The following is a 15,196-nucleotide window of genomic DNA, read 5'->3' on the forward strand; positions in this document are numbered from 1 at the left end:
GTGCGTGGCTTTATTGTGGCTGCTGAGGATCTGAGGCCTCTCCCCAGCCCCACAGATGCTCTTCATTTTAAAAGCAAACTTAGAAGCCTCTACAAAGAACAAAGAGAGCCCCAAAGCAAACGGTGATCCTGTGGCTAACGACGTCCGTGCGGTCCTCAGCAGCACGCACTCCAGAACGCCGTGGATACAATTTAGTGCCCAGAGCTTAACAGCGTTGACAAGATCTCAGAAGCGGCGTCTCACTTTGGCAAGTCCTGAGAAGCACCCTTTGGCAGTCATTGCCCGGGTGTAGAATAGCCAGGGTTAGGCTGTCCCCTCAGGCCCTCTTAAATGAGGGTGAGCATGTCCCTGCGTGAAGCACTTCCTGCGCTTTGATTCTTCACAGAAACAGCACCCAAAAAGAAAAGGGCCTTTTGTTGGTGTTGTTTTAAAGGTTTGTAATTTGTTCACTAAATTGTGCCAAAATCTAATTTTCTGGAGGCAAAGTTGGAAGCCATTATTCTACCCCCTCCTCCTGCCTCACCCCTGTTCAGAAAAGACATCAAAGATGCCACCTATTACTGCCCACCCCCCTTGGCCTGTGACATGCCACATGAAGACCAGGGTATTTTTACATCGTCTTGGTTCTGAAGGCCCCTGCAGGGATGGGCCATCAAGAGTGGATCCTTGCAGATGGGCAGCTGGTGCCTCAATAGGAACAAACTCCCATTAATAGCAATCCTGAAAACTGGTTGAGTCCCTACTAACAGCCTGGCCCATTCACCCATAGGGTTCAGAGTACTTCCAGACCCAGCATTAAGTGGAGAAACGGATCTGTGACTCCCCAGGGCAGGCTTTGGAGTAGGGATGGGTCCCAGCAGGCCCAACTGGCAATGAGCTGGGCAGGGAATCTGGGAGGGTTTATTTCTGGCTCCAGAATGTGAAGTACTGGAGAAGCCAGCAAGCCAACGCATGTCAGAGGCTCTGCTCAATCCCAGCTCAGACGTGGGGATTTTTCCAGCCATGTTGTGGCACTGTGTTGGACTCATGCAGGGTCAGGTCCTGGCTGGGGCCTCCCAGCCCTGGGGCAGGTCACAGGTCCTCTCCAGCTAGCTGGGCTACAAACCAGGCTTACCTGCTGTAGGCTGGCGATGGGGTGTCTATGTAACAGATGGCGACAAGGAGGTGGCCTGATGGGGAGGTGGCTCAGATGGTACAGTGCTTGCTGCTTAAGCATGAGGAAATGAGTTCGATCCCCAGAACCTACTTTAATAAAATCCAGGTGTCAGCTAGAGAGGGGCTCATCAGTTAAAAGCCCTGGCTGCTCTTCCGGAGGACATGGGTTCAGTTCCCAGCACCCCATGGAGGCTAACAACAGCCTGGAACTCCAGTTGCAGGGGATTTGCCGCCCTCTTCTGGCCTCCACAAGCACTGCATGCACATGGTGGTACACAGTTACCCATGGAAGCCAAACACCCATACAAATAAATAAATAAATCTAAAAAGAAAGATCTAGGTGTGGTGGGGCACACCTGTAATCCAGTCCTGGAGAAGCAGGGGCAGGTGGATCCCTGGGGCTAGCTGGCTAGCCAGCCTAGCCTAAGATTAGAGATCCGTGGGAGACTGTCCCAGAAAAGAAGGTAGATATTATCTAAGGAAAACAGCTGAAGTTGTCCTCCTGTCTATACATATGAGAGAGAGACAGACGGACAGATACAGACAGAGAGGGAGCACTTGAGGAGTCTTTTAGGATAGAATTATAGTTATAGAGTAGCAAGGAAAATAATTTTATGGTTAGGGGTCACCACGATACGAGGAAGTGTGTTAAAGGGTCCCAGCATTAGGAGGGTTGAGAACCACTGGCTTAAGAGAACATTTTGAGAAACAGGGCACACTTAAAGACTGTGTGGTAATGAGAGAGCTCCAGACAAAACGTTCCTGGGGCTTTGGTTGTGACCTACTCTTGCGTTGAAGTAGGTGCATGCTGCCATGTGTGCTCAGTCACTCAAGGTTGACGGACCTGTGGTGGAACCAAGACAGCTGTTTCTAGAAAGGATTCTATAAAGCCCGGTGCCCACTTAACAGTGAAGACAATCCTTGTTGGTAATTGTATAAGTCAGGGTTCTCTCTCCTCTCTCTCTCTCTCTCTCTCTCTCTCTCTCTCTCTCTCTCTCTCTCTCTCTTTGGTTTTTCGAGACAGGGTTTCTCTGTATAGCTTTGCGCCTTTCCTGGAACTCACTCTGTAACCCAGGCTGGCCTCGAACTCACAGAGATCCGCCTGCCTCTGCCTCCTGAGTGCTGGGATTAAAGGCGTGCGCCACCACCGCCCGGCAAGTCAGGGGTCTCTAGAGTAACAGAACTTATAGAATGAATACATATGTAAAGGGGATTTATCAGAGTGACTTACAGGCTGTAGTCCAGTGAATCCAACAATGGCTGCCTGTGAACAGAAAATCCAAGAACCCAGCAGCTTCTCAGTCCACTAGGCTGGATGTCTCAGCTGGTCTTCAGTAGACACTGGAATCCTGAAGAAGTAGACTCTAATGCCAGTGAAGGAATGGATGTGCTATCAAGGTGAGAGCAAGCAGTCAAAGGGCAAAAGCTTCCTTCTTCCAGCCAGGTGGTAGTGATACATGCCTTTAATCCCAGCACTAAGGAGGCACAGCCAGGCAGATCTCTGTGAGTTCAAGGCCAGCCTGGTCTACAGAGCAAGCTCCAGGACAGGCACCAAAACTACACAGGGAAACTCTGTCTCGAAAAAAAACAAAACAACAACAACAACAAAAAAAAAACCTTCCTTCTTCCATGTCCTTATACAGGCTTCCAGCAGAAAGTGTGGCCCAGATTAAAGATATATCTTCCCTCCCCAAGACCCAGATTAAGGTGTGTGTCTTCCTACTTCAAGTTAAGCAGAAATACCTCACTGGTGTGCCCTTCATTTTGGACTGTAGTCCATTCCAGATGTAGTCAAATTGACAACCAAGAACTGCCATCATAGCCGGGCGGTGGTGGTCCACACCTTTGATCCCAGCCATTGGGAGGCAGAGGCAGGCGGATCTCAGTGAGTTCGAGGCCAGCTTGGTCTATAAAGCAAGTTCCAGGACAGCCAGGGCTGTTACACAGAGAATCCCTGTCTCAGAAAGTAAATAATAAATCAATAAAAGAACAGCCATCACAGTGATAGTAAAGAAGACACAGAAGAACAGAATCTGAGGGACTATTTTGAAAAATATGGCAAGATTGAAACCATAGAAGTTATAGAGACAGGCAGAGTGGGAAAAGGAGGATTTGCTTTTGTAACTGTTGATGATAACGACACAGTTGATAAAATTGTTGTTCAGAAGTACCGATGGGCATAATTGTGAAGTGAGAAGGACCCTTGCTTTTCTTTCTTTCTGCTTTTTGTTTTTGCTGTTTTGTTTTTTGTTTTGTTTTGTTTTTTTGAGACAGGGTTTCTCTGTGTAGCTCTGGCTGTCTTGGAACTTGTAGACCAGGTCTCGAACTCAGAGATCTTCCTGTCTCTTCCTCCCGAGTGCTGGGATTAAAGGCGTGCACCGCCAGCTGGCAAGAAGGGCCTTTTCTAAACAAGAGGTGCAGCCTGCTGGATCACAGAGAGCCCAGGGAGATGGATCTGGCAATTTTATGGGTTGTGGAGGCAACCTTGGAGGTGGTAGGGATCATTTGGGTCATGGTGGAAACTTCCGTGGGAAAGGAAGCCATGGTGGTGGAGGTGGCGGCAGCAGAGGTGGTGACGGAAGTGGTGACGGTGGATATAATGGATTTGGAGGGATAGTGGAGACTGGGGTGGTGGTCTTGGTTACAGCAGTAGAGGAGGCTATGACGGCGCTGGGCCGGGATGTGGGAACCACGGTGGTGGATGTGGTGGGGAGGGAAGAGCTATGGGGTTACAATGATGGAGGAAGTGTGGGTGGAGGTCACTGTGATGGTGGTGGGGACTGTAATGATCTTGGAAATTATAGTAGACAACCACAATGGGAGCTTGGGCGGTGCCTGTGGCGGCGGCGGCTGTGGATCTGTGGTGATACGGTAGAGGAAGGTTTTAAAAACCTTTTATCTACTGTAGCCTTCTCCTTTCCTTTTCATTCATCAGGTATATTGCCCTACAAATTGTGGTACTAGGAATAAAAACAATTAAGGAATTTTTAACTTTAAAAAAAATTTTTTTTTTAAAAAAGGTACATTTCCTTATCTTTGCAGACTGATTGTGAGACAGATCAGTGGCAGACCCAGACTGAGATGGTGACAAAGTAAATGATACCTGCTCGGGATTTGCATACTATGGGGGGGCGGGGCTCCAGGCTGCGTAGAAGGGGACAGGCTGTGAGCTGGAAATCATTGAAGTCTAGGGACGGTGTCTTATCTGGTCTATCTATTATGTATCAGTTCAAAGTTTCCACAACCTGGGTTCCAGCATTTAAATCTCACCTCTTATCTGCTAGCTGTGCCTCAGTTTACCTATCTGTAAAACAGGGCTGATAGGAATCGTGCCTACATGCAGAGGTTTATCTGTCACCATGCTCAGAAACATGGAAAGAAAATACATGGCCACGTGTGGCCCTCGGGGTACATTTTTACCTGTCCTGATGGCGTGTTCAAAGACGTCAGTCCCTTTCACCAAGAAGAGGGGCCATTTGCCCCAGCTTGTCCAGACAGAATCAAGATGCTGCTCCTGGGTTTCTCTAGAGTCCAGGCCTGTTGAGAAACAGCTTCCAGGACTGGCCTTTTCCAGTCCTTCCTGCATCTCTCTGAACTCCCTGCTCTGCGGCACTTAGAAGCCTGCCCCCCTCCCATACCTTCCTGGAAGCGCTGGAATTCTGAAGGGTGACTCCCTCCTTTGAAGGGCTCCTCTTCCATCAGACAGAGGTCATGTGACTAAGGGGATGCTCCATCATCGGCAGGACTTTGAGCAGGCCTGAATCGGCAGGGAGGCAAGGAGCCAATGCTTCTGTGCCATGCCCAGTGAAGGGAGCTGCCTAAGATGGACTCGGTCCACCTTTGGGTGTCAATGAAGGTGTGCTTCTGAAGAACTCAGTGAGCAGATCCCATGGCCTCTGCTTGAATGCTTCTTGGGACGGAGAGCTCACTGCTTCCTCTTTTTTTTTTTTTTTTTTTTTTTTTTTTAGTGGGAGGGGGAGACATCGCCAGAGTCACCTGTATGTAACCTGTATCTCCTTATGTGGAAAAAAAGGTCCATAGACACCAGACATTTACCCAAAGACATACCTGGTCTCCAGGGCTCAACACCAGACCAACCTCCTTCTTTTTTTTTTTTTTTTTTTTTTTTTTGGCTCTAATGTCCCAAACAGACAAGGAGGGTTGTCTGCTGGCAGAGAAATCGGGGAAAGCTTCTCAGAGGAGGTGACCCTCAGATAAAACTTCTGAAAGGCGGCACGAGGCTGTTGCTAGGTGTCTTAATTCTTTTAGTCCTGCCCACTGTGTCTTCATCACAGATTCTCACCTTGAGCATGGCAAATACAACAAGAACAGAAAGTTTGGATAGAGGAAGGCCACCCCCATGTAATTGGACACCACCCCCAGGAAGGGAAAGCGCCAAGGGCTAAGTCCCTTCATAGCCAAAGGCACATCCTGGGAAGCTCATGACCCTGGATGTTATAGTGTGTATACAGGAAGGGACAAGACTTGAGCTCCTCCTGCCTCAAACTCAATGGGATCTTCCCCTCCTGTTTGCTAGAACTGATTCGTGCCATGGGATTGTTTTGTCTATGGCTGGCTCGGGTTCCCCACTCAGTCCACCTTCTTCCCTCTTGTTTGGCAAACCTGGCTGTGTGGCAAGCTGGTCACGACACACACACTTGGCGGTGGTGAAAAGGCTGGGGCAGTGGCCACTCTGGCAGGAGCCTGTGACCCGCCATCCTCTCTCATGGTCTCTAGACAACGGACGCCATCGCAGGCCCTCCCTCGGGGCAGCTGGGGAGGCTGCAGGGTCACAGCTATCCTGCAGGACCCACGTGCTCCCTACCTTGTCTGCCACCCTGGGGAACTGCGTCGCAGGAACATGTGTTCCTGTCTGGACGTGCACGTAGCCTTCCTCTCTAATGTGGTTTTTGGTTTTGTTCTCTGGAAAAGATTTATATCGCTTGTTACCAGTGGTTATTTCAATGTTCAGGACAGGAAACCTGGGGCATTCAGGGGCGTGGGAAGACTATGTTTGTACCCTTTACCTTCACAAAAGGCTTGTGCTCCCAACATCCCATGTGTGACCACAGTATGGGGGGAGGCGGGCACTAACTCCAGTTGTGACACTGGACGCGCACGTCGTGGCCGTCCACCTCAGGATGCGGCATGCATGGGGCAATAAAAAGAATGAGGGGCTGGGGTTGGGATTTCGAGGTCCGGGATTCAAGGTGAAGTTCAGCTAACTGGGTGTGTCCTGGGAGAACACTTTTCCCCTCTGGGCCTCAAGTTCTTCTCTGAAATGCCGCTTGAGAACCCTTCCCACTCAAATACTTCAGGACTTCATCAAGCTAGGGCCTTCAGTTACCAGGACACCTGAAGGAACGTTCCCAGGGTGACGGATGGGGCGGGGGAGGGGGGGAACACCTCCACCCTGGCCCAGCCCCACAGCGCCTCTGGCTGCCCCTGTTTTAGACAGGCAGTCTCGGTTCCAGTTCCAAGCTGATGTGTCCAGGTGAGTGGGGGAAGTGAGGGGGTCTCGGTTTCCTCCCCTGCTAAAGAGAAGGAACAGGAAAGCCTGGGCGTTTTCTCCTTTGGCACCAGAGCTCAGGCCTCTAACAGAGCTGCTTGCTGAAGTCTGCTGTTAGCAGGAAGGAAATGCTGTGTGCCTGGAGCGGTTAAAGTGTGTCTTGCAATTGTTAGCATCCCCACAACCTCCCCAAGGGGATGACATTAGTATCCCGGCCCAGCAGCTACAGAAACTGAGGCTGCTGACCCAAGATTATCTACAGCTAGTGAGTGTTGGAGCCAGCCTTGGATTGGCTGTGGGTCCCAGTGACAAAATCCCTAGGGCAGCTCTGGGTACTTGGCCCTGTTCAGTCACATTCCTGAGCACACACGATAGTGACAGAGAGGTTCATAACACAACAGGACATTCTCCCAGAACACATCCAGTTAGTGCTCAGCCTTCACTGGAAGACACATGAGCGCGCGCACACGCACACACACGCGCGTGCACACACACACAATGTACACATATACACACATATTATTTACACACACTACATACAGACACACACATACACACACTACATACTACACACACTGTACCTACAGACACTGTACACACATATAATGCACAGGCACACACACACACAGTGGCCACTCTTCCTGGCTTTCTTGTCAAACTTTGCTCAAGCCCCATTTTAAAAGTAGGCAGCAAGACAGAGACCAGGGTGAGAACCTTGTTATGGCAAGAACCCCATATTATGGAGTCATCGGAGCGGTTAGATATCACCAGGGACAGGCTGGAGGCGTCTATTCTTTCCTGCAGTGAAGATCCCCCAGGGGTCCCATCAGAGCCTGAGTCTGAGCAGATAGAGGGTCAGAGAGGCCCTGGGCAGTCACATGTACAGCACATCTTCTCTGTGGAGAAGCTTCCCCAAAGACAGTTAGGCTGTGAGCTCACGTCTCTCACCTCTTCCTTGGGAGCAGCCTACACCAGGAGACTGGGTGAGAGCCTCTCTAGGGCCAGAGAAAGAGTCAATGTGCAGACTTGCTCAGCCCTGGGTTTAAAGCCTGCCGCTGATTGGGTGTGAGCTTGAACTACTTGGAGTGGTGACTTTGATGTCTCTACATTTCTGTCTGGGGTAAGAGGGTCTCAGCCTCCAGGGGAGTGAGGATGTAAGGGAGGTACACGGCTGTTGCCTTTTGCCTCTGTTCTGCCGAGATATCTGCTTCAGAACAAAGAAGTGCGCGTCACCTGCCCACTGCCCGTCAACTAGCCAATGCTGGCAGAGTGCCTGCCACGGGTCAGGCGCTTGGCAGAGGAAGCAAGAGGAACCAACCACATGGCAATTAGAAGAAATGGCTAAGGCAGGAGCGAGAGACCGTGCTACCCAGACACTCTTATGCTGGCGTTTTGCCCGAGAGACGGAACCAATGGGAGATTCAAATCATAGGATTTATTACAAGGAGTTGGCTGATGGGCCTGGAGAGAGTCTGGGTACCCTGACACCTACCTAGGAAAGGTCTTTAGGGAAGGGTCAACCCTAAGTCTTGGACCTGGACTGAAGCCGCCAAACCTAAGCAGTGTTTCCTCATCTTCTGTGAACCTGGGATCTGCTCCAAATATCCTCCTTCCAGTGAGATCAAGTCCACTCAGAAGATCCAAGGCACAGGCTTATGCAACCCTTCAACACCTCAACATATCATTGTCACCTACATGTGTTGCAATACATCCATAGGTATCCTGAATTACACATGGGTGGAAAGTTGGGGCATATGGATTTTAATCTCTACAAAGAGCCACCATCGTAAAACATAGGCCAGCATTGAGGGACAGGGAACAAACCAGGGGAGAGTAGCCCAGTTAGGCTGTCCCACAGGAATGACCATGACAAAGCATTTGAAGAAAGCCCCGTGGGTGGTAGGGGCAGCAACTGGACAGTAGGTGTGCCAGAAGCAGGCAGAGAGGTATGGCCAGCAGGCAGTTGGGCATCAGAGTGTGAGCACAGGAGTGTAGGCAGCACAGGAATGTGGGCAGCAGGAGTGTGAGCACAGGAGTGTGGGCATCAGGAGTGTGAGCACAAGAGTGTGAGCACAGGAGTGTGAGCTCAGGAACGTGGGCAGCAGGAGTGTGAGCACAGGAGTGTGGGCATCAGGAGTGTGAGCACAGGAGTGTGGGCAGCAGGAGTGTGAGCACAGGAGTGTGGGCAGCAGGAGTGTGAGCACAGGAGTGTGGGCAGCAGGCAGAGGTGTGAGGCTTCGGGCAGAGCATAGGAAATGTCGGGAGCCAGGACTGAATGAAGAGGCTGGAGCAGTACAGACCACGTTCAACAAAAGGGGACTGGGGCAGAGGAATAGCTTAAAAGGCAGGGCGTGTGTCTCGAGGTGTCTATGAGACCCTCGGCAGAACAGGGCAGCCCCTTGAGAACAGGGCAGCCCCTTGAGAACAGGGCAGCCCCTTGAGAGGGCTGACTGTGTGGATGGCCTTTTTACTTCAAAGGGCAAGAGTGATGGGATTACACTGCAGATCTATCAAAATTGTGAAATTCAGTGTGGGGAAAGGAAATAACATTCTAAACAGGATCAGCCAGCCACAGTAAGCAAGAAAAGACAAAGAATGGAATGGGCCCTCTGAGGTCCGAGGCAAGCACTCAGGCAAGTTGCCCTTGCCCCACTCCCCACCCCCCTCCCTGTAGCAAGGGGCTCTGCTAATCAAGACTCCTTCTGTTCTTTAGTGCTATTTCCAGAACATTCCAAAACCAGAAGTGTCCAGATGCTGAGAGGGACCACACGCACATTTCCAGTGTTGCATCTGGTTTTCTGAGTTGACTCTTTAGGAGTTCTGAGACCGGGGAGCCCACTGTCCACCCACACCCACACCCTGTTATCTTCTTCCTTTAAGGGAAAGGGCTCCCTGGAAACCCACGCTCAGGGCAGCACTTTGCTGCTGGGGCTGATGCAGGTTATGAGGTTTCCCCCACCCCAGCCCCATCTGTGCCTTGGCCGGAGGTTTACCTAGTGATGGTCTATAAACAGCGTCCTGATGCAGTAACCATGCAAAGCAGGCATTAGAGGAAATTTATATCCTGGGAGGAGTCAGGGAAGGGACTCTCGAGACCTGGTCCTCCCTGGCTCTGGCCTGGGCGGTGTGAGGCGTTTTGTTTAATGGTTCACTGACGTTGTTCAAGAGGCCGAGACATGGCAGGCAGAGAGTAGGAAGATCAAAGAGGCAGGGGCCTCCCCTGGGAATAAACATATGGAGTGGGCACCCAGGTACACTTTGCACACAGACAGAGATGCACGTGGGTACACATGCACACACATATGTGTGCATGTACAGTTTTTGTTGAGATGATGAAGTATAGGAGAGCCACGCCGTAGAACACAGACAGAACAGTCTCGAAGGTTCCCAGGGAGCAGCAGGCTGGGCGTCTCCTTCCGCACCTGTGAAATCAGTGTCCATCCAGATTTAAATCAGGTTCAGAACCTGAGTTGTGAGCAGGAGAGCAGGCTGGGTAGAAGGTGGAAGGGCCCCTCCCTGAACACACACACACACACACACACACACACACACACACACACACACACACCCCACACACATTCATGGCTAAAGCAGGGCGCCCCCTGGTGGTAACCAGGAAGGCAAATTACTGGCCAAAAGCAGGCTCTTGACTGGCACTGACTCATGTCCCTCCCAACTCCCCCCATTCCCCCGTCCACCCATCCCCCGCCTCCGTCAAAGGGCCTTGGAGGGAGGGGCTATGATGCTAACTACCATGATACAGCTAAGAAAAATACCAGCCCCATGGAACGATGTTTGTCTATGTTGACCAGGATTCTCCAGAGAGAATAGATAGAGCAAATGCATATTAAAAGGATGTTTATTAGATTGCTTACATTATATGGTCTGGGTAGTCCAACAATGACTGCCTTCATTTTGGAGAGGCTGAGAACCCAGCTCTGCTCAGTCTACAAGACCGGTTCCCCAACAGTCCCAATTTGGTGCTAGAGGCCTGGAGGATTCCCAGGGAGCCTCTGGTTTTCAGTCTGTGTCTGAAACCCACAAAAGCTGGGCAGTGCCATCAGTGACAGCACGCAGCCACCACAGAGCAGACGAATTTGCCAAGAGTGAATGAAGCAAGCAGACACAAAGGAAGTTTTCCAGAAGACGCCCACACTGAGTGTGCAAGTGAGTTGGAATGTTGGAAGCCCCCCACCTCCAGCATCTGTAGGAGTCAGCAGAGGCATCCTATCTCTGAGAACCAACATCTGGGAGCAGGCAGGGCCCCCCTCCTGCTTCCCTGCACATGCGCACACACTCACAGCACATCACTGTCATGAGCACCAAGTTCCCACCCTCATTCTTTTGTAAACATTCTCTTTGTATCTGAGCTTTCTGTCCCAAACTATGTTTGTCAGGACCCCAGGAGGAGCTTGAGGGTACATTCGGGATGAGTGACATATGAGAGGTTGACCCAGGCCAGGCGGTGGTAGTACATGCCTTTAATCCCAGCACTCGGGAGGCAGAGTCAGGTGGATCTCTGTGAGTTCGAGGCCAGCCGGGTCTACAGAGCGAGATCCAGGACAGGCACCAAAACTACACAGAGGAAACCCTGTCTCGAAAAACCAGAGAGAGAGACAGAGACAGAGAGAGAGAGAGAGAGAGAGAGAGAGAGAGAGAGAGAGAGAGAGAGATTGACCCAAGGGTCCACATGCAGAGGTGTAGACAGCATGTGGAGCATGGTACCTGGCTGCCTTGGGCTAGCACAGCCTACACTCCCTGCTCTTCCCCTTCAGACAGTGGTGCTCTTAGCGAAAACTGGGGACTCTGGGCCCTAAGGGCCTCTAAGTTAGGGAGCTGGAGTGCCAATGCCCCATCTCCACTCCCTCCATCTCCTGATTGTACCCCTGGCCAGACCCACAGGGAAACCAGAAGGCAGAGCCCAACGGATGGACTCAAGGGGACTGCTAAGCCCAAGGCAGTGGAAAACGGGAGGCAGTCTGGAGCAGGACCCAGCAGAACCCACACTAGAGTCCCAGCCAGGAAGCGTCCAGGTAGACAGCATCAGGGAGGTGGCCTTCAGTTGCCAAGTCCCCTGGGCAGCAGAGCACCTGGTGACCACATGTGGGGCAAAGAGGGGAGGTACACTTTGCTTTTATCTTGAAAACAGAGGCTGTCTGGGCCATATTGCCCAGATACTTATGATAAAGTCACTGAGGGCACTGGACACCTCTCCAGGTCTATGGAGCCCAAGGACCCAACATCTCCAGGGACTGTCACTATCCAGATGAACTTCACCCGGCCACAGGATTACCAGCCCCTGGACAGAAGAAGTGTCTCTGGCCTTCTCCTCGACAGCCACCCTGTGACTGTCCCCCCAGCCCCAATAATTCTTCTTTTTTTTTTCCTTTCAGTTTTTCAAGACAGGGTTTCTCTGTGTAGTTTTGGTGCCTGTCCCGGATCTCACTCTGTAGACCAGGCTGGCCTTGAACTCACAGAGATCCTCCTGGCTCTACCTCCCGAGTGCTGGGATTAAAGGTGTGTACCACCACCACCCGGCCCCAATAATTCTTAATATGTCCTTAAACTAATGCTTCAAATACACAGCATCAGACACACAGTTGGATTTTCCCCTAGAGGCCTGGAAGGGTCTCTCTGAAAGGCTGGCTATGGGGTATTTCTCTTTCCCAATCTCCACTCCTTGGAGAAGCAGAAAGACTTAGCTCTTATGAATTCCTAATCCTGGCCTTGGCTTTGGAAGGTTCCAGTAAGCCTCTTCCAGCATTATCTGGGTGCCTTCCATACACTTCCTTCCCCCGATTGTCTACATTGGTCTCGTCCCCCATTACCAAACGGGGAAACCGGCTTCTCAAACTGGAGGCCTGTGCTGTGTCCAGAACCTTCTAGCTTAGGAGTGGCTGACCGCTGAGTGGAACTTGTGTGTGGTACACCCGTACTCATGCACTCACACCCACAAATAAATGCATGCACCCCAGCTTCCTACACACCTCCTAGGCAGGATTGTCCTGTCACACCGAGTCCTGGACAGAGTGTGATGGCCTGATGGGCTAAAACACCTGACAGAAACAAAACTGAATGAAGGAAGGGTCTGTTTGGACTCACAGTCTGTGATGGCCGCAAAGGCATGGCAAAGTTCGTGGCAGTGGGGGCACGTGACAAGGCTCCTCACACCGTAGGAGACAGGAAGCAGAGAGTGACACAGAACCAGGGTTATACGACCTTCAAGAGGCCTGACCCTGGTGACCCATCTCTGCCAGACAATCCCCACCCCCTAAAGGTTTCATGGCATGCCGAAACAGCTCCATCCCTTGGGACCAAGTGTTCAAAACACAAGCCTGTTAGGGGACAGTTCAGACTGAATGTGTCATGTCATCTTTTATGGGCACCAAGCTCCTCACCAAGCTCCTCACATGAGACCTCTGGGGACACAGCCAAACCGTTGTCCCTTGTATTTGATGCTAGTTGGCAAGTATTGGTGACTATTTGAGTGGCATCTCCCCCCCCCCCCGACCCCACAGCCTGTAAGTTTCCTGAATGTAGATCCGGCGCCTGTACTCACCCTGTGTGCCCGCACTCAGCATGGGTTAAGCATTTGTATGTCCAGAAAAGGCCCTAGACTCTATCTTACATTCTTATGGATGATGTGGGTTTTTTCTTCCAATTAATTATTTTTCTATGTGTGAATCTATGTACTTCTTGTGTGTCTGGTGTCTTGGGGGTCAGAATAGGGTGTTGGATCTCCTGGAACTGGAGTGACAGACAGTTGTGAGCTACCATGTGAGTGCTGGGAATTGAACCAGGTTCTCTGTAAGAGCAGCCAGTGCTCTTCACCACTTGAGCCGTCTCTCCAGCCCAGATATGTGTGTTTTGATCATCACAGCTAATGATGTTTTCTTCTCTGCTTCCCCAGGAAGAGCCTCAGCCCTCTCTGTCCTGAGACCAAATGCACTCTTCTTGGAAGCTACCCATGCTCCTAACTGTGCATGAAGACCCCATGCCCACCACAGCCTCTTTTGGGTGAGTTAAGGGATCTTCAGTTGACTATGGGTCACTCTAGACTCCAGGAGGGCTGCATCCTGTCCTGGATCATGGCTGAAGGGCCATTTCACCTTAGGCCTGAAGAGCAAAGCTTCAATCTTAGTCCCCATGAACTTGTCAGGAGCAGCAGGTGTGGGCTTTTATGGGACTAGGCGGGGCATGAGGACACATGATCATAGGTGAGCTGTCTAAAACATGAACTTGAAAAGAAGGTGAAAGAACCAAACTTTGGCATCAGTACCCAACAGATCAGAGAAGTTGGAGTCGTGAAGACAGGGTCACCATGGGATTGACATCTGCTGGAAGACATCTAAGGGAAGCCTTGGGGAAACTGAGCCAGAGCAGAGTCAGGAGACAGGGCTCCACCCTGATGGACCAGTGCTGGCAGAAGAGCAGAGGGCCCTAACCTGTCCATCCTATGGTGGGTGCAGCAGAGATGTCCACCCCAGCAGGCCACTGAGAGTTGTCCCCATAATTCTCAATGCTCACTGGCCGGGCAGCCTCCTGACACTCCTGGGCTTTCTCGGAGTGCTGGCCCACCGAATGAATACTGAATGGCTGAGATGGGAGACTTGAGTCTCTAGTGGGCAAACAGCTCCCCCAAGCTGCTGCTAAGAACATGGGCTCTCCGTGTCCACAGAAATAGGGCCAAGGGCTGGAATGAAGATACCCGGGAGATTCCAAAAGAGGCTGCCTATTCAGGATGCAGGACAGCCTGCAGGTGGCGGCTTCTCTCTGCTTTGTGATGCCTAGCAGCTGGAAGAGGCTGAACCATGGGAGCAGACACAGCACAGGCTGACCGGGGTTGGCAGCTCCACTTGCAGAGGATTTACGAGTGTTCACACCCTAGGGTGTCTGGCTTCCCGCGGCCAGCACCCTGTGAAGCCAGGAAGGTGCTGTGAGGCATTTAATGACCTCACTTTGAAGGTCACGCACCGTTACTGCCACCATAGGTCAGGCGCAAGGCATTACGTCCAACCACATCCATGGGAAGATGTAGCCGAAGTTTTCCTATGTCCCACCCAGTCCTGCAGCCGCTCAGACCCAAATAAACACACAGAGGCTTATATCAATTACGAATTGCATGGCCATGGCCTATGGCTCAATTTTCTTGCTAGCTAGCTCTTATAACCAAACTCAGCCCATTTCTAATAAATCTATATGTCACTATGTGTTCTTTGGTTTTGCCTATGTGCCATTACATGCTGCTCCCTGGATGATGGGATGGCGTCTCTCTGCCTCTCCTTTCTCTTCCTCCTGTCTCTCTAGATTTTCCCATCTAGCTCCATTCTGCTCTCCCACAGGCCAATGCAGCTTTATTTATCAACCAATCAGAGCAACACATATTCACAGCATACAGAAAGACATCCCATAGCAGGAAGAAGAATTGGACTCTGCTGCCCAGAGGGAGCTATATCAGAGAATTTTTTTGTAGCAAGGCATTCTTCCAGAACATAGATCTTACCCCTTGGGCCTTCCATAACATCCTCAGGG

General features: G+C 51.2%; 1 protein-coding gene across 1 annotated transcript in view; it reads left to right on the forward strand.

Moving 5' to 3' along the window:
- The window catches only part of Bdkrb2 (bradykinin receptor B2), a 32,447-nt gene that overhangs the window by 11,806 nt on the left and 5,445 nt on the right, over positions 1 to 15,196 (forward strand). Inside the window, exon 2 of the mRNA XM_052738890.1 lies at positions 13,575 to 13,681. Coding sequence (XP_052594850.1) covers positions 13,608 to 13,681 — 74 coding nt within the window. The 5' untranslated portion in view covers positions 13,575 to 13,607. The remainder of the gene's footprint in view (positions 1 to 13,574; positions 13,682 to 15,196) is intronic.

The sequence above is a fragment of the Peromyscus californicus genome, unplaced genomic scaffold, assembly GCF_007827085.1.
Source record: "Peromyscus californicus insignis strain IS unplaced genomic scaffold, ASM782708v3 Scaffold_15__1_contigs__length_86483966, whole genome shotgun sequence".
NCBI lineage: Eukaryota > Metazoa > Chordata > Mammalia > Rodentia > Cricetidae > Peromyscus > Peromyscus californicus.